At 35.3% G+C, this 19,338-nt stretch overlaps 1 protein-coding gene across 1 annotated transcript in view; it reads right to left on the bottom strand.

Moving 5' to 3' along the window:
- Positions 1 to 3,388: 3,388 nt before the first annotated feature.
- AQR (aquarius intron-binding spliceosomal factor) overlaps positions 3,389 to 19,338 on the bottom strand; it is a 52,374-nt gene continuing 36,424 nt past the window's right edge. The window contains exons 29-35 of the mRNA XM_040557928.1: positions 15,700 to 15,887; positions 12,753 to 12,924; positions 9,971 to 10,141; positions 9,135 to 9,220; positions 8,149 to 8,323; positions 6,952 to 7,065; positions 3,389 to 3,975 (exon numbers count right to left, since the gene is read on the bottom strand). Coding sequence (XP_040413862.1) covers positions 3,736 to 3,975; positions 6,952 to 7,065; positions 8,149 to 8,323; positions 9,135 to 9,220; positions 9,971 to 10,141; positions 12,753 to 12,924; positions 15,700 to 15,887 — 1,146 coding nt within the window. The 3' untranslated portion in view covers positions 3,389 to 3,735. The remainder of the gene's footprint in view (positions 3,976 to 6,951; positions 7,066 to 8,148; positions 8,324 to 9,134; positions 9,221 to 9,970; positions 10,142 to 12,752; positions 12,925 to 15,699; positions 15,888 to 19,338) is intronic.

The following is a 19,338-nucleotide window of genomic DNA, read 5'->3' as shown; positions in this document are numbered from 1 at the left end:
TGTCAGGTTCTTAAGCAACCAATCCTCTGAGGTACAGGACTGTATGAAAACTACACTGAGAAACCACATAGCAGGGCAAGCACTAAGGGATGTAAAAACAGCCTTCAAAACTCCCCTGAAAACATTCGTTTTCTATTGATTGATTCTGCTGGGAGGATTACCATGTTTGGCAAAGGAAGCTACACTGCCATATGTCTTAACGGCATTCACAGCTTCTTGACTGCTGTGGGTCATGATTCATTTGTTGGCTAGGACATTTACTTTTGTCTATTTGCTCTACGAGATTCCAAGTGTTACCTAATTCTCGTTTCAATAGAATTGTAAGTCATCTTGTTTATCCAGTATGTGAGCAACATCGCCTGAAGGTTCTCTTTTTTAAAAGAATTCTGATTTCAAAGAATAAAAGTAGTCTTTCCTGTCCTGTCAGCAAAGGCCTTCTGTCAACAGTACTTAACATCTACTCCACATCAAAATACTTTTCTTCAGGACTGATACCCTTTTATGTCCCATGAAACAGCAAAGACCCAGTTTAAGAAGGAAGTGAAGTGGCAGAATGCTTGTTTCCCTGTTTGAAAAATGTTAGAACCTTACCCGACACATACAGCAGTACTAACGCAAAGTCAAGGTAGGCTAGGAAAAAACAACAGCCTTGTCTTTCGGAGTTTATGGATGCTGTCATTAAGATCTCCAGCTCCTACAATCTTTTCCCTTGGCAATTTTTTTTTTTTTTTTTTTTTTGGCCACATTGCCAAGCCATTTCAAAGTTCCATAAACTAAAGCAAAAGCAAACCATGCTCTGAAACGATTACTAAGGCATTTTCCTAGATCATTTCTAAACCTGCACTTACTGCATTATTTCAGTCACAGATGGAAATTGCTGCATAAATACAGGCCCCTATCTCAGCTATGTACAGATGAAGGATCAGTAAGAAAGTGAACTGCTCTTTGCTCGTTTTTCTGGTTGTTACAGAGATGAGTAGTACATTGAATTACAGTGTCATTTTTATATCAACACAAAATAGAGTCTAAGGAGTTGAGCTGTTGCTGAATAAATCTGGAAAGTACCTTCCAAGTTGTTTCACAGGCTCAGTATAATAGAGAAAGATTAGACCAATTAATGGAAGTGCTGGCTAAGTAAATATGAAGAAAAAACACTAACACTTCTTTACTTTCATTTAAAATGTCCTTAGTTTTTTATTGCATGGCTTTGGAACAATAAAAAAAAAAAAAGTGCTTTTAAATATTTTCCTTTTGTTCATATGTTTAAAGGATCTTCTCTTCACAAAGATTTTGTTCTCTAGGTTTTCATGCATTGCTATAATCATTCTGTGCAATAATGCTTGGATAGTGTTTTGTTTTTTTTAACTGTTCACTTAAAAAAAATCATATATATATATATAATGATTTTTGTTTGAAATTTCAATTATCTCAGGAGTTAAATACATTATTAACATCTAGACCTCATTGTTCGCTAGAATAAAGATACAGACATCAGAAGGGGATGCTAAATTCCAAGCAAACATTGCCTTTGGAAAACAAAGTGCGTAGATCAAAATTAACATTTTCACTTCTCCCACCAACTCTTTTTCATAATAAAGTTTAAACAGAAAATCAAAACTAAATATATTTTCCTGGAAAACACTAAGTTTATGCTTTACCAAAAAATAATAAACAGAACCAATTTTTTTTAAAGGCCTCCGAATCTATAAAGAACTTTCCAACCATTGCTACATGATAAACATTATTTTCCAGGCTTCTGAAAATGCATTCTCCCAATGCTTTCACGTCCCTGAAAAGTGTAAAGTTCAATGTACAGAAGACGGCAGCAAGGACTAGCCAATAAAATCTTTGTCACAAGTCCACTCACCATTTTAGGCCATCACTGAGGACTAGAAATTTAACTGTATACCTGGCTGTTCTACAAAGACACAGTGAGTCAGAAGGGACCACATATGCAGGCCTGCACATGGGATGCAGCATCACACAGGTCAGTGTGCTCTCAGACGAACAGCAAGATTTCACCACAAACCACATACCAATCAAGAATGTCTTCACAGTCCCTTTCAGCTTTGGTTGCTTTTTCCGTCGTATTTATTGATAGAATCTCTGCCAGTTAAATCATCCCTTTTCGAAAAAAAAAACTTCCAGAATCCTTTACCATTGTTTCCTAAAATTCTGAAGCACAGTAAGTGATTGTCAGACTCATATTTATAGAAAATGGTTTGGAAAACAAAGATGACAACCCTCAGCTGAGTTTGTCACATGTTGCCTGAAGGCCCTGTATTATTCATCCCTGCTTGAACATGTGAACATTACTGCATGAAGCTTACCACCCTAACATCGACTGCTACTTGTCCTCCAAGGGCAGACAGTTTGGAAGTAAGCAGTACATTCCTTTCCACACAGAACAAACAGTGAAAGAATACAAATCTGCTCAAAAGAGTATTCTTGCCTGAGATGGCTCAGCAGTGGATGAAAAGCAAACCAAAAAAAATGAATACTATGTGCCAATAGTAAGTATTATGGTTTGTTACTCCTGAGCTACCCTCTAACCGACGGAGGATAATTCCTGGGGGAAAGGCAGGTGAAATGAGTGCACAAGGCAGGTGCATGAGTGCACAAATATATAATACATGTGTTTCATTGAGCTTGGCTTACATTTTCTTTTTTCTTTTATTATACTACAAAAATACTAAGAAAAAATAAAGACCTTAAGTCCTAGTAATAGGTTAATGTAGGTTGATGAATCTCTAATCCATTTAATGAGGAAATTCTTCTGGCAGATTCAGAACTGCAATACTTGAAACCCAAGTATTTCCCCATTTTGTCAACAGTCAAAGATGTTCCTATGGCTACTCCTCTGTTTGAAAATCAAACTTGGAAATTCGTAAGTCTTATTGAACCACTGGAAAATTTGCTAAATTGGCAGATATTTTTAATGAACCAGGGAAAAACCTCTCACTTGTCACTTTATGAAAGATATCTATTTGGATATTACTCTAGAAAACCCACTCAGCCATTATGTCTTTAATATCAGTATTACACGTTTTGTAAATCCTTCATTCAGTGAACTACTTTAATATTTGTTCCTCATAGGGCTTTATCCTGTGTCCTCTTAAAATGAAAGAGATCTTATTTCAAAGCCCTAACTTAATGCTGTTAAAAAGCTGCATCTTAACTTATTGTGTGAGGAATGATTCAATAAAGCTTTTTAAAAATTTCAAAGTCCCATGGTAATTCACATTGCTCATATGTGCAATTAAATCTTACTGAACTTGAGCCTATGCCTAAGATGCCATCTCAGTGTATATAAGTACAGTTCTGTGTAAGAAATTATCCACTGTAAAATATTAAGGAAACCGTAAAGACTGTCTGGTCAATACTGAACACAGTTAATCAGTAAATTTTAATGTATAACTCAGTGATTGAATTAAACACCAATGACTTAAAAAATATTCACAACTTGTATAAAAGCATCTTTACTGAAAAACTTATGAAAAGGAAACTATATCATTTGAGGCAATTAAACACATTACATTACTGACAAGAACTCAGTAAAACGTTTGCCAATCATTTTGCTTGTCCACAAAGTATTCAGTGAAAATATACAAAACAAGGTCACATTACACAAGCAACCATTTAAAAAAAGTCAATGTAAAAATAGTAATCATATTTCTAACTGCTTTTTCCCATCTGTTTTCCAAAATACAGATATGAGGACAAACGTCACTTGGATCACTTTTCAGTCTCATCTTCAGGTTCACTGTCTTCACTATCACTGTCTCTTCCGGGGTGTTCTGGCATTGTTCGATGTTCAGCCACTTCTGCCACTTTCAATTCTTCTTCCTTTATTTCTTCTACCTTATTTTCTTCTTTTGCGTCTTCCTGCATGCCTTGCACTTCAACTTCTGCTTCAGTCTCTTGAGTTAGAGTCACTTCAGCTTCTTCAATCATGACAGGTGGGGGCAATAAACGCTGAATGATAGAAAAAGAAATAATTTTCAGTTTTTACAACAAATAAATCATTTTGGTATCTATTCCTATTTTAGCCTAAACTGTTTGTTCACTTTAGATTTAACGATTTGCATTAGATAAAATAACAATAAAGCCTTAAAATTTCAAAGCCTTAATAGGCTTCTAAAGCCCTTTAGAAAGTGCCTATATAAATAAAATGAAGAGTCATCTTGGTTCACACAGAGGTCTTACTTTTTTTTTGCATGAAAAGCAGGTGTTAAAAACTCAGCGCTTCCAACTCAAGGGTATCAAACATTTCATTATTCCAAAGAAACACACAAGTGACTGGACCACAGCAAAGCCCTATTTGGAGCAACAAGCACGTTCCCACCAAAACCTCATCTATCAACCATTTTAAACTCCAAGATAAGCTGGACTCCTTTTTAAGCCTGACTTTAACAACCTATTCCAGTAATTCAGTAATTTCTCCTCAAAACATCTTATAAAGTGTTATATGGACATTATCCGTATTTATGCAAGTTCATCCACAGCTCTAAAAGTAGAACAAGTTCAAATAACAGGTAAAGAAATACTTAAATATTTTTCACATAATACTTCTGTAAATGTATTTTAGTGTGTTCAAAGCGCTTTGCTCACAACCAAGAATGTGGTTTGCAAGTACAAAACATTACAAGCAGCAGTTGTAGCCACGTTACAGACCTGGGGCAAACAAACAAAGAACACAGTGAGCTGAAAACTATGATGAATGCTATTCAACTCCAGGCTGTATAGAAAATCTCATACTTCTTGCAGCTTGGTATTATTTAATGACATGGTAGATACTTGCTTGAATACTGTGAAGCATTTCAATGAAATGAAAGCTTGATAAATCTCCTGTGGATGATTGTTTGGTTATGTTTTGCTTAAAGGCAATTTGGCTTCTCACGTACAATAAAATGTTTAATTATTGTGAAGTCTTATCTTCAATTAGATGACATTAATATTACAAATTTCTGACAAGCATGGACCAATCTATGCAGCAATTATGACTACCAGCAGAGATAAGCTTTTTTTTTTTTTTTTTTACATACTTTGAAGTTATGCTGTTCCCCATAATCCATTTGTTCACAGAAAAAGAATGTCTAAAAATCAGAGATCCTTTAATACAAAAACATGCATCCTCAACATATGAGACTTCTGTAATGAAGTTAGATTCATAGTGTGCTTTGTGACTACTACTGTGAGGGCCAATGGAAAAGAAAAGGAACACCATGTTGTATTAGAAGGGGTAAAGAAAACTTTATGTCCACAGTCTTTTAAATTTTTTTAACTTTACTTTTTGGCAACTGTTGCAAGAAGAGCGTGATTCATTTCCATAGTAGGAAACCAGTGTTTGTTTTTTTTTTTAAACTAATTTTAGCTAGCAATGTAAGATTAGGATGCTAAAAGGAATAGCTGGTATTAGCAGAAGGTGCATATTCAATTAGGGAATCAAGCAAACCCATCTTTTAGTAAAATTTGCATGCTACCATCTGCTTTTCAGGACATTCATACACTTCTGAGTGTAACCAACTGCACAGTCCACTGCATCCTCATTAAATGCAACCTGCAATATACAGCTACAAGAAACGATTTTACTGGTGTCATTCTTCTTCCTTATACCCTTTCTTTACAACAGACAGGTAATTCAAGCATTTCCCCAAAATAGCAAGAAAGCAACCAGCCTACCTGGCAAAGACTTGTTCTGGGTAGCAAAGTACTTAAATTTGACCAAAACTATATTGCCCAGAAGAAAAAAAAGTTCCATGATTCATTGAGATAAGTAGTGAGGAGGAAAAGAAATGTTCCATTCATAAGTACGACATTAAGCTGAGAGAGAATTTTGGGTTCTGATCTCTACTTATTACACAGTAATGATACTAGATGAAAGTCATTGGAAGAAGGAAGGAAGAGGTGACAGAAAAACATCCCTGCATTAATGAACAGAACCTAGATCTCATAGACAAGCACCCTATTCAGAAATGCAGAGTCACGTTCACACTCTTTCCACAGTCAGCTAGAAGAAAGTGAGTAGTGTTCCCTTTACATCAATTTCTTCTGCCTTTGGAAACTCTTCAGAAGAGCAAAAACCAACAAGGAAGCTACACAGAGTACCATGTAAGAATAAGTTATAAGTAATATAACTGTAAAACATCTAGGTATTAAATGTAAGGTGTTGCAGTTCAGGGATAACAAAGACCTCTCTGTTTCTGTTTACTATCAACTATCCCTAAGCATCTACAGATCCAAGTGTGTTGACTAAAGGCAGCTTTCTGTATAGCATTTAAACTGTTTTAAAGCTCTGCTCACGTGTTTCTAATGTTTTCTGCTCCAGGGATTAAGCAGTGACAAAATTAGGAACAAAAGTGAGAAAGGATCTACCCCTACTTCTGAGACCATACTACTTAGCTTGGTGCTGAACTAGTACTGATGAAAAATTCCACCAGACTAAAAACACTGCAGCTGCTAACCAGACTGGATAATACAGCCAGCTAACTTGGTTAAAATGGTTTGAAGACATGACATAGTCTCTCTATACACTGCAGCCATGTCATGAAAATATCTATTACAAAGCATTATTACACCATGCGGCAGTGCTGTAATATTACTAGCTGCACTTACCTGAAGCATAATGCACAAGTTTACCTCAAGTAGGTATCGAACAGACTAGATCTTCAGTATTAATAAGGAATTTTGTGGCCCAGACAGAATTATATCAAGCACTCAGCACTAGTTATGGCTGTTTTGCGGGCCTTAAATTGGGGCCTAAGTTAGTAAAAGATGCAACTCCTGCTACTGCAAGATTTTAGAGACATCAATATTCTCACTCTCAGCCATAAAACCTTCTTGAACTGTAAACATAAAAGAACAGTCTCAAACCTCAACAGTATCCCTGGTTACTTACTGAAGTTGATTTTATTTTAGGTATGCACCTTCCAATAGTAAGAAGGCCCTTACCTGTTGGTAGTGGCGTGTACTCTGTATCATGTGCATATACATATTGTACACAAAGTTAGCCATCTGAGGCATGTTCTTAATAACATGTATTTGGTGAGATGGTCGTTCTCCATTCTAAAGAGGAAAAAAGTAGAAATTCAGCAAGCAAAGCAACAAAACCATTATCCAAAAAGTTGTTGTACTGTTTTAGGAAACATAAACCCAGTAAATGAAAAAAATGCTTTTTAAAAAAAGAAATAGCTAAATTCTTTTGAATGGTAGGAAATGTGGGACTTGCATTTTGGGTGACTGGATTAATCATGACACTGCAGCCCAACGAAGAAATTTCATTTCAGAAGGACAGGCTGGGTTCCAATACTTAATCCATAAAGTACATTTAGGACTCCAATCATTTAACTCAAGGCATAAGTAGTTTCAGTTCACATTAGCCTACTTGTCTGCCAGAAACCATCTCATCCTTGCCTACACTCACACTCTCTCTGACCATGTACACTTGTACACTCCATTCTTTGTTACAGAGTAGACCAGTTTCAACAGAAAGGCTCCCTCCTAAACATGTCAACAGCATTTAAGACCACGTAAACATTTCTAACTGAGTTTTGGATTCATGCAGGTACCCTTCTCAAAGCTTCAGACAGCAAAGCAGACATGTTCCTCCAGTTCTTATTTGGTTGTTTAGCATCCTACTCATTGAGAGTCCTGTACTTAAATACTTGACCTTTTACTAAAGTTTACTAGTACAATATTACAAAATTTTTGTATTTACATACCTAGCTCAGCAACAATTTTAATCGTTATCCTGAATTACTCAGTCAAATGCAATTTTACCAATATTAATGAAAAGCAATTAGCTTTGTATTTTTTTTTTGAGAAGTGACATTTATTTGTTTTGTAACAAGACAAAAATTTATAACACTGTAAAACCCTACATATTTATCCTAAAATAAAAATACAGAATTACTTTCACAGGTAGAACTTAGGGAAAAAAAAGCAGGTATGACTGATAAATTAGTTTTGTGAAATAATCAATTAAGAACAGCTGGTATCATGATCAAAGTTAACTCCAGGGACATAACTATCCAAGGAGCACTGATTTAACAGTGAAGACACTGCAGTCTAGTCTCTTATAGCTCACTTAAAGGCAGGCAACAAGTATACCCCATTGCAGGCAGCAACATTCATAGTACCTGTTCCTACCTGTCTTGCTGCCGGAAAACATTCTGTGGGAATTATATGGAGGTGAAGTGGTCTAGCTGTGAGCTGGCTGAATGCTGGAGTTAGTTCAAAACAGTTCTGAAACAGCGATACTCTTGCAAAGATATAAAGCCCAAGCCTGGCTCTTGACATGGCAACAACTAATCGTCGGACGTCCCTTCAAAAAAAACAAATAAATTAGTCATGTATCATCAGTGAGAAAGAACAACTCCAATAAAAGTAACAAGAAGTATGCAGAAGTCTTAATTAAAGTAACTATAAAGGCACCTGCTAAAATACTATTTCGTTTTCAATTTTTCTTCCTACTATAGTTTCAATAACAAAATCCTAGAACATTTACATAAAAGAGGGCTCACTATATTATTGATATAAAACTCACCCTTTAGTTATAAAGTCTAGAAAAACAGTTAAGTTTTATAGTTAAGTTTTACACTGGGAACAAATCACAACTGCCTGTCTGTATCCCTGAATGAGAAAACATGCGTTCCATAACCCATCTCGCTGCTGCTGAATAAGTCTTCCCCCACCCAACCCCAAAACTGAAGCATAAACATTTTAAATGGCACATGATGACACAACTTTGGCAGCAAACACTGCTGATACAAAACAAAACAAAAAGCTCACTTATGGAAAATAATCTATAAGAAATTTTAAGCCTGCATTTATTCAACAAGCATTAATTACATTCCTATTAATCTACTTAAGGTGAAACCAAGTTCAGCCCACCTGCAGCAGTATACACTTCTTATTGTGTAAGAGCCATTACTAAAGGATAAAGTGGATGTAAAAAGGGAAGCAGACAGTTGTAAAAAGGAATTGGGTCTGAATTTCATTCAACATATAGCACTAAACTTCATTTCTACTAAATACTGCAGAGGTTGAACACTTTTGCATAACATTTTCCACATCAGAAAGATGTTTATAATATGTGCACCTTAATGTCCCTACAAGAGTATTTTCTTACATACCTAAGGTGGCCTACAGCTTTGGTACGCACTAGTGACAGGAGGATATAATCATTTTGTTGACCTTGAAATCTGTCCACAGTTGTTACCTAGACAATCAAAAAACAACAAACAAACTCCATAGGTTAATATTTGCCATTTCAATTACAATGTGATATCCAAATTTTAACATCAACTTCCTATTCAGATTGTATTAAATAAGAAGAGAAATGAGAATGTTTTAATTCTGTTTTAGTTCACCTCTAACCAAAGATCAAACTCCTCTTTCTGGGAGATGTGACTCTATATACTATTTCTCTCACATTTTTATTCAATTAGGACAGCTAACTGTGGAGTACTAAAAACAAAAACTTGTGGAAAGCTACGAGTTTTATAATATAGAACTTTAACCTGCAGACACCAGAATTTCGTAAATATATTTTTATTTGTTTCGTAAGATTCTTCATCATGCATTTTATCAAATCGCCATTTCTACTCTGGGTGCATCTTTCTTTCTTTCTTATTTATTTATTTAAAAGGAAGACAAAATTAATGACAAAGAATTATTCTGTCCCACGTAGTCTGTGGGACACAGACTACATGAGACACAGACTACAGTCTCTATCGAACTTCACTGATTTTGCAATTTCCTTGTATGACTAATTACAAACAGGCAAAAAGAGTAGTGAAATTCCACAGAATGCAAGTTAATAAGTATGTGCTGTTAATAAAGGAATACTTGCACAGAAAGCAGTGAATCTGTTCAATCAGATGGAATAGATTCAATCATGTCATGTTCTATAACACAATAATCATGAAAAAGAGAACCACTCCAATGATCAATATATTCTGAAAGACACCTTGTTTGGCCGTCCGATCAGTGGATTATTTCCACACCGCTGGTTAATGACATCACGGATCAGGTGCTTCTGTCCATTGTATGTTGTCAGGATGCTTATCTTGTCTGCAGGGTAACCAAGCAGGCACATATACATGAATAGTGCCACAACATACTCTGCTTCGCCGAGATTCTTAAGTTTAAAAGGAAGGAAAAAGTTATTAATTTTGTAAGGTCGTAAAGAACAACTGTCTATTCAGAGAAAAATCTCAGTGCTGAAACATTTATAGATCTGATAATTTCACTTAATAAAAGTCATTTTGAAAGAATAAAAATCACAAGCAAGTTTAATAATTTAGATCCTTCTTCAGACAGAAAACCGCTAAAAATTTCTGTCAATATTATTGTTAGGCAATAGATTGACACTTTCCAGTATCAACTGAGAAGTACTCAGTTTTATTTCAATTAAAATCTAAATATTTAGTAGTCCTCAAATATATTAAAATGTTTAAAAGAAGTGTTAATATTTGAATTATATTCAAAGACTTAAATATTTACACATTTGCACCTAATGCATTTATATACTTGGCAGCCCAAAAGAACCTCCACCTTAATATATTACTACAGAACTCAAGAAGTGCTAATACAACTTTTTTCTTCTACTTAATATACCAAAAAAACACCTCTTATTTAAAACTGTGGAATTATAATTTGTTAAGAAGCATTAAAAGCTGATAGTCTACAGATACCAGTATTTAAATGTAAGGGGTTTAAAACAAAACAAAAAAAAAAGAGGCAAACAAACAAAATCTGTTTAGCAACAGTTTAACAAGGTTTCATATAAGCAAGCAAAAAAAAGTTGCAACGAATCACTCTCCAGTATGCTCAAAAAAAGAACTCACTGAACTAGAATAATGAAACTCAACAATTAATTAGGGAGACAGACACCTGGATTATCAAAACCAGTTATTTCTGTTTTAGGCCACACCTATTCAATCTCAAAGTATCTAATGTTAAAGTATATTTCCTAACTTTTTTTTTTTTTTTTTTTTTTTTTTTTTTTTTTTTAACTTATAATATACGGCTGTCCCAGAGCATCACTCCTCTGGTTGTAAGAGCTTTTGTCCGATTTCCAGAGTTAACTTATTCGTAGCCTGTTTACATCCATTTTCTGTGAGCAAAAATATCTTTCAAGTTGAAATGTTATTCTCAATTGTGGATATTTATTCTTGTTATATTTATACAAGGATCTTATCGTCACTTGGCATGTGTTTGACCAGGCTGGACATGTCAGCCTCCTTTATTTCTTATTATTATTAAGGGGGTTCTGCTTTACTTGAGAAATGGAGTTGCAATACATACCAAACACCTGTGGGTATAAAGCTACTCTACAAATATTAATCCTCATTAACTCTGGAAGGAAATGCCCCAAATCACAAAGAGAAATAATACATGGCAATCTGTTAGAAAAACTATTCAATGTCACCAATGTACCCCACCAGTATCTCTCTACCCTAAAGATATCAAAAACCAAAAACAAACAAACAAAAAAACTAACTGTAGGACATACTAAAGAGTTTGTTCAGAATAGCTGTTGTAGCAATAAACGTCTTTTGTGTCCTTGTGACTTTTAATCTCCTCAGGACAGAAATGAAATAAAGTAGTGCTCAATTACCCTGTTAAGGCACTAATTGCAGCTGTTCCAGCAGACAGCTTTTTACTACTTATACGCTACAGTGTTATAGTTTAAATTCCAAAATCAAAAATTCTCCCCTCCAAACAACCATCACCCCAAGCTACAAATGAGAAGCAGTGGACTATGGCTCTCCTTTGTTTTGTTCACTAACAGCATGCTAGCTTGTATTAAAAAAAAAAAAGGCAAGAGGAACCCAAGCATACCCTATGAATACCTTGCAAAAAAAATAGATTAACATAATTCTCAATGATCTCTGTAGGCAAAAAAATGACCATGCATATTACTAGCTTAAACTATATTGTTTGCATTCCATAACATTAAACAAGATATAAGGTGTTAGTTCTATATTTGTATTAAATTCATTAACTTGCACACAGATCCAGCTTCTAACTTTTCAGAAAACCCAAACAGATTATTTAAGTACCAGACTGTTCCCATCTTTGTTTTTAAAGCAAAATTTTAGTGAAGAAGAATAAGAAGACTGAAAATATAAGCACCTCATTACAATTGTCAAAGCGTTTCCTATTTTAAACAAATAGATAAAGGCCGTTGTTGCTGGCTTAATTTGAAAATTTAGTCAAGAAATTTCAAGGCTAAGCTTTTCTTTTGCAATTCACTTCGCCCTCAATGTCTCTCTGCTTCTTATGCATGCTTCTTGTAGTACTGTTTCATTCTTTTATGAATGGGCTCTTTTGCATTCTTATATACAGATCAAATTAAATCACTGCCACAGAGCAAATGTTGATCCTTCATATAGAGAAATGCTACTGCTTATTTTGTTATCATGACAGTACAGCAGCCTTTAATTTGCCATAGGCCAAAACAATGTTTCATAATGAATTATACACCAAATCTCTGCCCCAACCCAGTAACTTTGAGAAAATGGAAACAGCAAGCAGTCATTCACTTTGAGCAAAAAAGCACAACATAACACATTATCATCCTTTTCAACATTCGAAAATGATAACGAGGAGAAAAAAAAAATCATTCATGTGCATTGCTGTGTTATCTGAGAACATAAACATCAGTTTACAGTATTTTTAAAGTCTTCATTGAAGACTTAGTAAGCCATATCCAGATTAAATAAAGTATACACTATTTCTCTTACCTGATAGAAATAAGGATTGGGTTCAGACTCTCCCACACCATTGAAGTCTTCTACGTTTATAAGCTGGAAGTCATACAAAAACCCAGCGTTGGCTGTTCTGAACTCCGGCATAAGCTGGACATGAGGCAGATTACCCAGATTCTTATAGCGCCAGTTGTAGAGGTTACATAAACTGTCCAAAACCACACAGACAAAAATAGTTAAAAGTGAGTTCTTGAACTTAGTAATTTTTTTTTTTTCCATTTTGTCTGGTTCTCTTACAGAAAACTGTAGATTTTACTTCTTTCTAGAAAGCACACAAATTTGGCTAATTCTTCACATTCTCATCACACATGGTTGTAACCTGAATTGAATTCCCCCTTCTCCTGCTCTATGGCTACAGGCATCTTATACTACATCATAAAGAACTGCTGGCAGAAACTGAAAGAACCACAGTATATTCCATTTTGCAAACTGAGAACAGAACACACAAACATTCTAATAGCAAAGTTTTCGGAAAGGGTTTTGGCAGTTGTGTTCAAACGCTGCAGCTAACAGAAATTTCCTGTGGTAACCGATCAGAACATTGCCACGGATAGCCTTAATTTATCTGTGGATTCCCAAAAAGGGAATGTGATTTACCTCTTTAGGAAGAACTTGGATATTAGATCCTGGTATTTAAGCTACCAATGAAGAAGCTAGAGACAAGGAAGGGAAACTAAGTTGCTAGACTGCACACAGAAGCAATTCAGTTGTTTAACTACTACCTTCCTTTAAATATTGTTTCCTGCAGCAAAACACTATTGTATAGAGAATTACTCTGGGACCTCTCAAGCCTGAATTTTTTTCTGCCAATAACCTACATTATGACCTTGAATACTTAATTCCTTCATTTCAATTTCATCTTCTGTAAATGTGCAAGAAGGTAGATGTAGATCATTACTCACAGTTATTTCAGATTAATCTGGGGAAAAGCCTGACATGCCCCCCATTTCTGTTTTGTTTTGAAGGCAGAACAAATCATTAATGCAAAACAGTAGGCTAAAATCGTCATAAATTTGGATAGTCATGATCTTGCAGAAAAATGTCATGCCACCCAGTGATGTGATGCAGTTGTGAGTGACAAGCTCACACCACGAGCTTAGAAGGACATTTTATTTAGAAACGAGTTATCAGTCTGAAATAGAACAAAAGCCTAAAAAAAAATCCCTAACAGTTTGATCACCGTCTTCTCCCCACAAGATAAGCTGCACATTGAGAGGTAAACGGGCAAGGGGTCCCTCACATTTGAGAATTTTGATTTGTCCCTTTGATGTTGAGCCAATATGTAAACAATTTCTGCCTGAAGGATCTGAATATACTCTGCATGTGATTGGAGATAGAGTTAACTTAGCTACAGGGCCCGTTTGACAACTAACAGTTTTAAGCCTGATCTAAGTAAGTGTTGATGAAAAGTATACTGTAACTACACAGACTAGCCAGCTTGTAACACAAGAGGTCTGCCTGCAAAACACAAAGAATCATCTCATTCACAGAAGCATATGTCTAGCAGAAACTCAATAGGGCAGTGTCTCAGCCTTAAGCCTGCTCTGCCTGATCAGCTCTCCATTGAAGGGCACCAATTTTGCAAAGAAATCTAGGAGGCATTTTCAAATGACAAAATTTAAGAAATATTAATACTTCTTCGCAAGGAAGAAAGGAGTAAGGGCAAATGGATTTTCTGCATTATTTGTTGTAAAGACTCTTACTGCAAAAAGAAATTTATTTTCTTATCTTGTGCCTTGCCATGTATTAACTGAAAAGCAAAGGGAAGCTGACAAAACCCTATACAATTCTCAATCATCCCCGATACTTACAGGGAGAGTAATATAACCAAAATGCCTCAATCAGAAATGCAGAACAATATCCTAACCAGGTAAAATAACAAATACTTCATGGGGAAGTTACCTATGAGCACAAAAGTAAAGACAAATTGTAGGAAGGTATGGAAATAATCCTTGATCAAGCAACTTTCTTCACTTTGCAAACATTCTGCTGTTCTCTCTAAGTTCTCTGAGATGTTGTAAAATAGTAGATAGCAAAATAAGCTTCATTTATCATCATACTAAAGCATAATTTGCTTTTTCATATCATCCTGAAAATAACTGTCGTCCATATGGCTAGAAAATAATATTCTAAAAGCCAACATTTGTTAAATGAAAAAGAAGTTCTTCAAATTGTTCGTTCTACTTTACACCTAAAAAGAAAAGACTAGGATTTAAAACTAAGCATATTTATATGCGTATATATATCTATGCATATACATATATGATTTATATGGAATCATTTTCTCTTGTTTGGTTTTATTTTTCCTTATTAATAAGATGCCACAAATATGAATAAATTTGACATCTAAATTGTCATATTGAAAATGTCAGTTAAATGGATAAAAAAAGAAAAGCTCTCTCTTACTATGAGGAATTAGTATAGATCTACACACAAAAAGGCATTATGTTCTTGGGAGAACAACCTGGCTGACAATCAGGCAGAGCTGAAGCTCAACTGAAATCCCATAATAAAAGCATCTTTTTGCAGACCTCACAAGGAATAGCAAACGTTTATTTAGCTTTGAATATATTAATTCAGAAAAGGAAGCTTGTAAAAAAAAAAATGGCAGCTTCTTCCAAGGGAAAAAAAAGACAACAAAAAAAACCAGACTTAACATTCCTTCAAATATCATTTTCACTGAAATACTCACATATATATATATACACACTATATAAAATAAAGTAAAACTTACTGCATTTCAGCAAAGTAAAACCTGCCTTCTAGTCTAAGCTAGTCTAGTCTAAACTGAAAAAAATGGAACAAAATATAAATCACAGTTTTGCAAACTCCTGCCTTGATAATCCAAAGTTTCCAATACTATACATGCATTTTTCCATTTTTGACCTAGTAGTAGCTACACATGCCGTTTTCTTTAGCTTACCTTGCTCTTGCTCTTCCTTGTGCATCCAAATCAACAGTCGGTACTCCGACACGAACAAACCGTGTGAAGAGGGACTGCTCCATGTTGGAGTATTTTTGAAAAGCCATGTTCTTAATGACTGGTGGCAACTGGTGATGGTCGCCAATCATAATCCACCGCTTCAAACGACTGAATCCATCCTGAGGGTTCTAGAATCAATTACACAATTGTAAGTATTACAATATAATCAAGGACTCAATTACAACACATTAATAGTCAAATTAGCTGTCTAAGCCCTAAGTTTTATTCTTAAGCTACACTGAACTGCAATCATTTTAAAGACAACTATTAACTTCTTTCTAATCTCTCTACTGCCTGCCTTTCGAGTGTTTTTGTGGTTCGTATGCTTCTCCTGTTCACCTCTAGAATTCTCACATTTTCTCTTCCATGAGCACGATGTGCCTGCCACCATGGCTCTTGGACTGAAAGCCCTTCAGTATGTTATGTATAGCTGTTTCCAGTTCCTCATCATCCTCTGTGTACCTATGTTAAGTACTGAGAAAGTGCATGAAGGACTATTTTAACAGAGGGATGTAAAAGGAACAGATGTGTGGGTAACATTATCCTGGAATCAGAATCCTGAAGATTTCTGACTGCCAGTTTTACAGTTCTGACCCTGTTATTTTAAACACTCCTCTGATATTTCCCTGCCCCCATGGGAGAACTATTCAAGACAGAGCCTGAAGTTCCTTTTCTTGCCACTTGAAGATGAAGAACTCTGAAGCCCTCTCTGATCAGGGAGCAAGGAAGGAAACTGAACTCTAGACTGTCCACCTCATCAAGCCTGAAGATGCCGTAAGAAAGAAAGAAAGAAAGGATGAAAAGTATTTTCAATAGCAGGGAAAAACGCTTTATTTCTTTTTCTCCAAAAAAGGTTACCGATTTGGAGAAGTTCAAGTATACTATGTAATCATTCTGCTCTTATGATCAGTTTTTATCTCAGACATCAGAGAGCTCTCTATTTTTTTTAAAAAACTTCTTGCTCTGAATTGCAAGAAATCAAGTACTACCACTTTGTAAGCCTAGTTCTCTTTTTTTAAGCAAACAAAAAAAAATAAAACAAACAAAAAACAACCAACAAAACATAAACAAACCAGTCTCAATTTTCAGTGGCTATTTGAATGGCTCCTCTAAGAATGGTCATGGGATATCCCACAGAATGTATCTTTATCGTAAAAAAAAAAAAAAAAAAAAAAAGTTTGCCTTAATTCAGAAGTCTTCAGCTTCTCCATTGCTTATATATGCTTATTTCCCTTCACTAACCTGATGCATCATGTTATTCAGTATTCATTCAAATAGTTAAAAAGCACTACATGATGATTATTTCACTAAATGGAATAATCTCATTATAAATGAAAACCACGGAAAGAGCCATGCAGGAATTATTCATTACACAGCACTGCAATAGCATTAAATTCAAGACTGCCAAAAGGCAAAAACAACATTCTGGAGTGTAACACTTGTCTTTAAACAGAGATTTAAATAACTTAAGGTTCTACAGACCAGCTTGCATGAGAAGCCACCCAAACTACAACTTATGCTTACATACCGTTATGACACAGAGATATCTAACTAAGCAGAAATCTCCTTATATTTCAGGTTTCACTAATTTCACTGCTGTTCTAGGGACTAAAATGAGGGCTCATTAAGTCCACGGGACATAAAGAAACCAAGTCCATTCCACTTTATTATTGTAATTGCTGAAATAGTAATTGAAAAAGAGCAAAACTGTTCCTGTTTTATGATTTGCAAAAAGCCTCAAGTTTGATTGCTCTCCATACACCCCCCAAAAGACAAAAATATGCGCTCCTCTTCAGAGTTCAAGCCATATTCAGGGTTTAGAGGGTGAAATAATTAGTTGCCTCTGTGCTCAGAATTATCAAAACTCAGTCATCTTTACCACATAACAAAGGTGATAAAGAACCACGTTAATGGCCCCAAAACTGAAGAAACCTGCAGTAAGACTGAACACAGGACTTGGGCTTTAATAGCAGTATCTTGGATATGCACATTCTTTTGTGCACTAGGCCCATACTGAGTTACTTTCCTGCAATTGTATTTGAACCTCTATTGTTAAGGAGCAAAGTGAAAAATTATGACTATAACCAATATTTCATGGAGTTTCTGTCATGCCTTTTTCAATTTACATTAAGTTTCTTTTGGAATGAAAATCTGAGCTTGGATGTGGTTTTCTAGGGGAATTTAAATCATTGTTTTTCAATGAAAATATTTGCTCCAAGCAAAACGTCTGAAAAGGAAACTTACTTCTAGAAAATGAATAGTCTCTGTATTTTTTAGAAAGCCACTACACTAAGAATCAAATGAATAGCACAAGCTGTCTTAAGTTTCACCAACCTCCCACACATCATCTTCTGATTTGCTGCTACAAAGTTTGCACAGAGTTCCTGAGGGAGCCCACACTTCCCTCCCAATGGTGAAATTTTATCTCACGTTAATCTGAGATTACAGGGATAACTTGAAAGGGGTTGAAATTGTCATTTAAGCCACAGATGTATGAGAAGTACTGTTTGCTTACTTAGGAAGGCCTACAGCTCTTAAAAGTAGGTGGTGATGCATCTCAAGCTCAGGATGCTAAAAGCAACCCCAGAGCTGGGCCAACAATCTTCACCAGAGGCACAACAAATCTAAAGACAGGCTGAGCTTAGAAGTATAAGAGCAAATGTTTTTAAGGAAAGATATGCAACTGTAGCAGTGTTAGCCCTCATCAATTCCTTATATTGCAAGAGTAGGGGACACATTTCTTTGCATACAGAGCTACTGCTATCTGGCTTTCTAAAGACTGTCCTATAAACATCCCACATGTCACATTAGCTTCAGTTTCCTTCCTTCCTTGTATCAACAGCACCCTTCCAGCTGCAACCATATCTCATACACATTCTACTCAACCATATCACATACACATTCCTTTTATAGCTACCAATTATTGGTTTGCCAAACAGTATAAGCGGCAGTTGATACCAGACTAAGCATTTACCAATTAAACTAGATAAAAGGTGCATAATTATCGGCCCAAAGTAGACAAAGTAGAAGTAGTAACTTTTTGCTGTTTGTTTTTTGGTTTTGTTTGTTTTTTTTCCTCTCCCTGTGGTGTTATAACATCAATTAGAATGTCTCCTCTCTAATGGCTACAGTTTTCCTGAAAGTTTTAGGTACTTGGTACCCACTTTATCTCTGTTAATTTTGACTGAAACTGAACAAGCAACACTGGCAGTCAAGATGACAGAGAGCACTTATGATCTTGGGAAACAAAAGTTAGAGCAGTTATTTCATAATAAAAAATAATTTTTAACAGTTTTTAAAATTATCAGTGATTTAGCAATATGTATTAAATGAGAAAGAATACAAGTGACAACAAAGTGACAAAGCCAGGAGCTAGTTCACTTAAATATCTTCATGCTTCCAATGTGAAATCCTGATAATACTACTACTTAGTCACAGGTACACAGGACAAACAACTAATGAAGAATAACATGATAATTCTTATTGTCTGCTCCATGGGAAATACCAGTTCTATGTTACTTTCCACACAAGATACTTTCCTTTCAATATTTGGTATTGTTCAAGAACACAGACTTTCAG

This window comes from Cygnus olor, chromosome 5 (genome assembly GCF_009769625.2).
Source record: "Cygnus olor isolate bCygOlo1 chromosome 5, bCygOlo1.pri.v2, whole genome shotgun sequence".
NCBI classification, from domain to species: domain Eukaryota; kingdom Metazoa; phylum Chordata; class Aves; order Anseriformes; family Anatidae; genus Cygnus; species Cygnus olor.
This window is presented reverse-complemented; position numbering and strand designations above follow the sequence as displayed.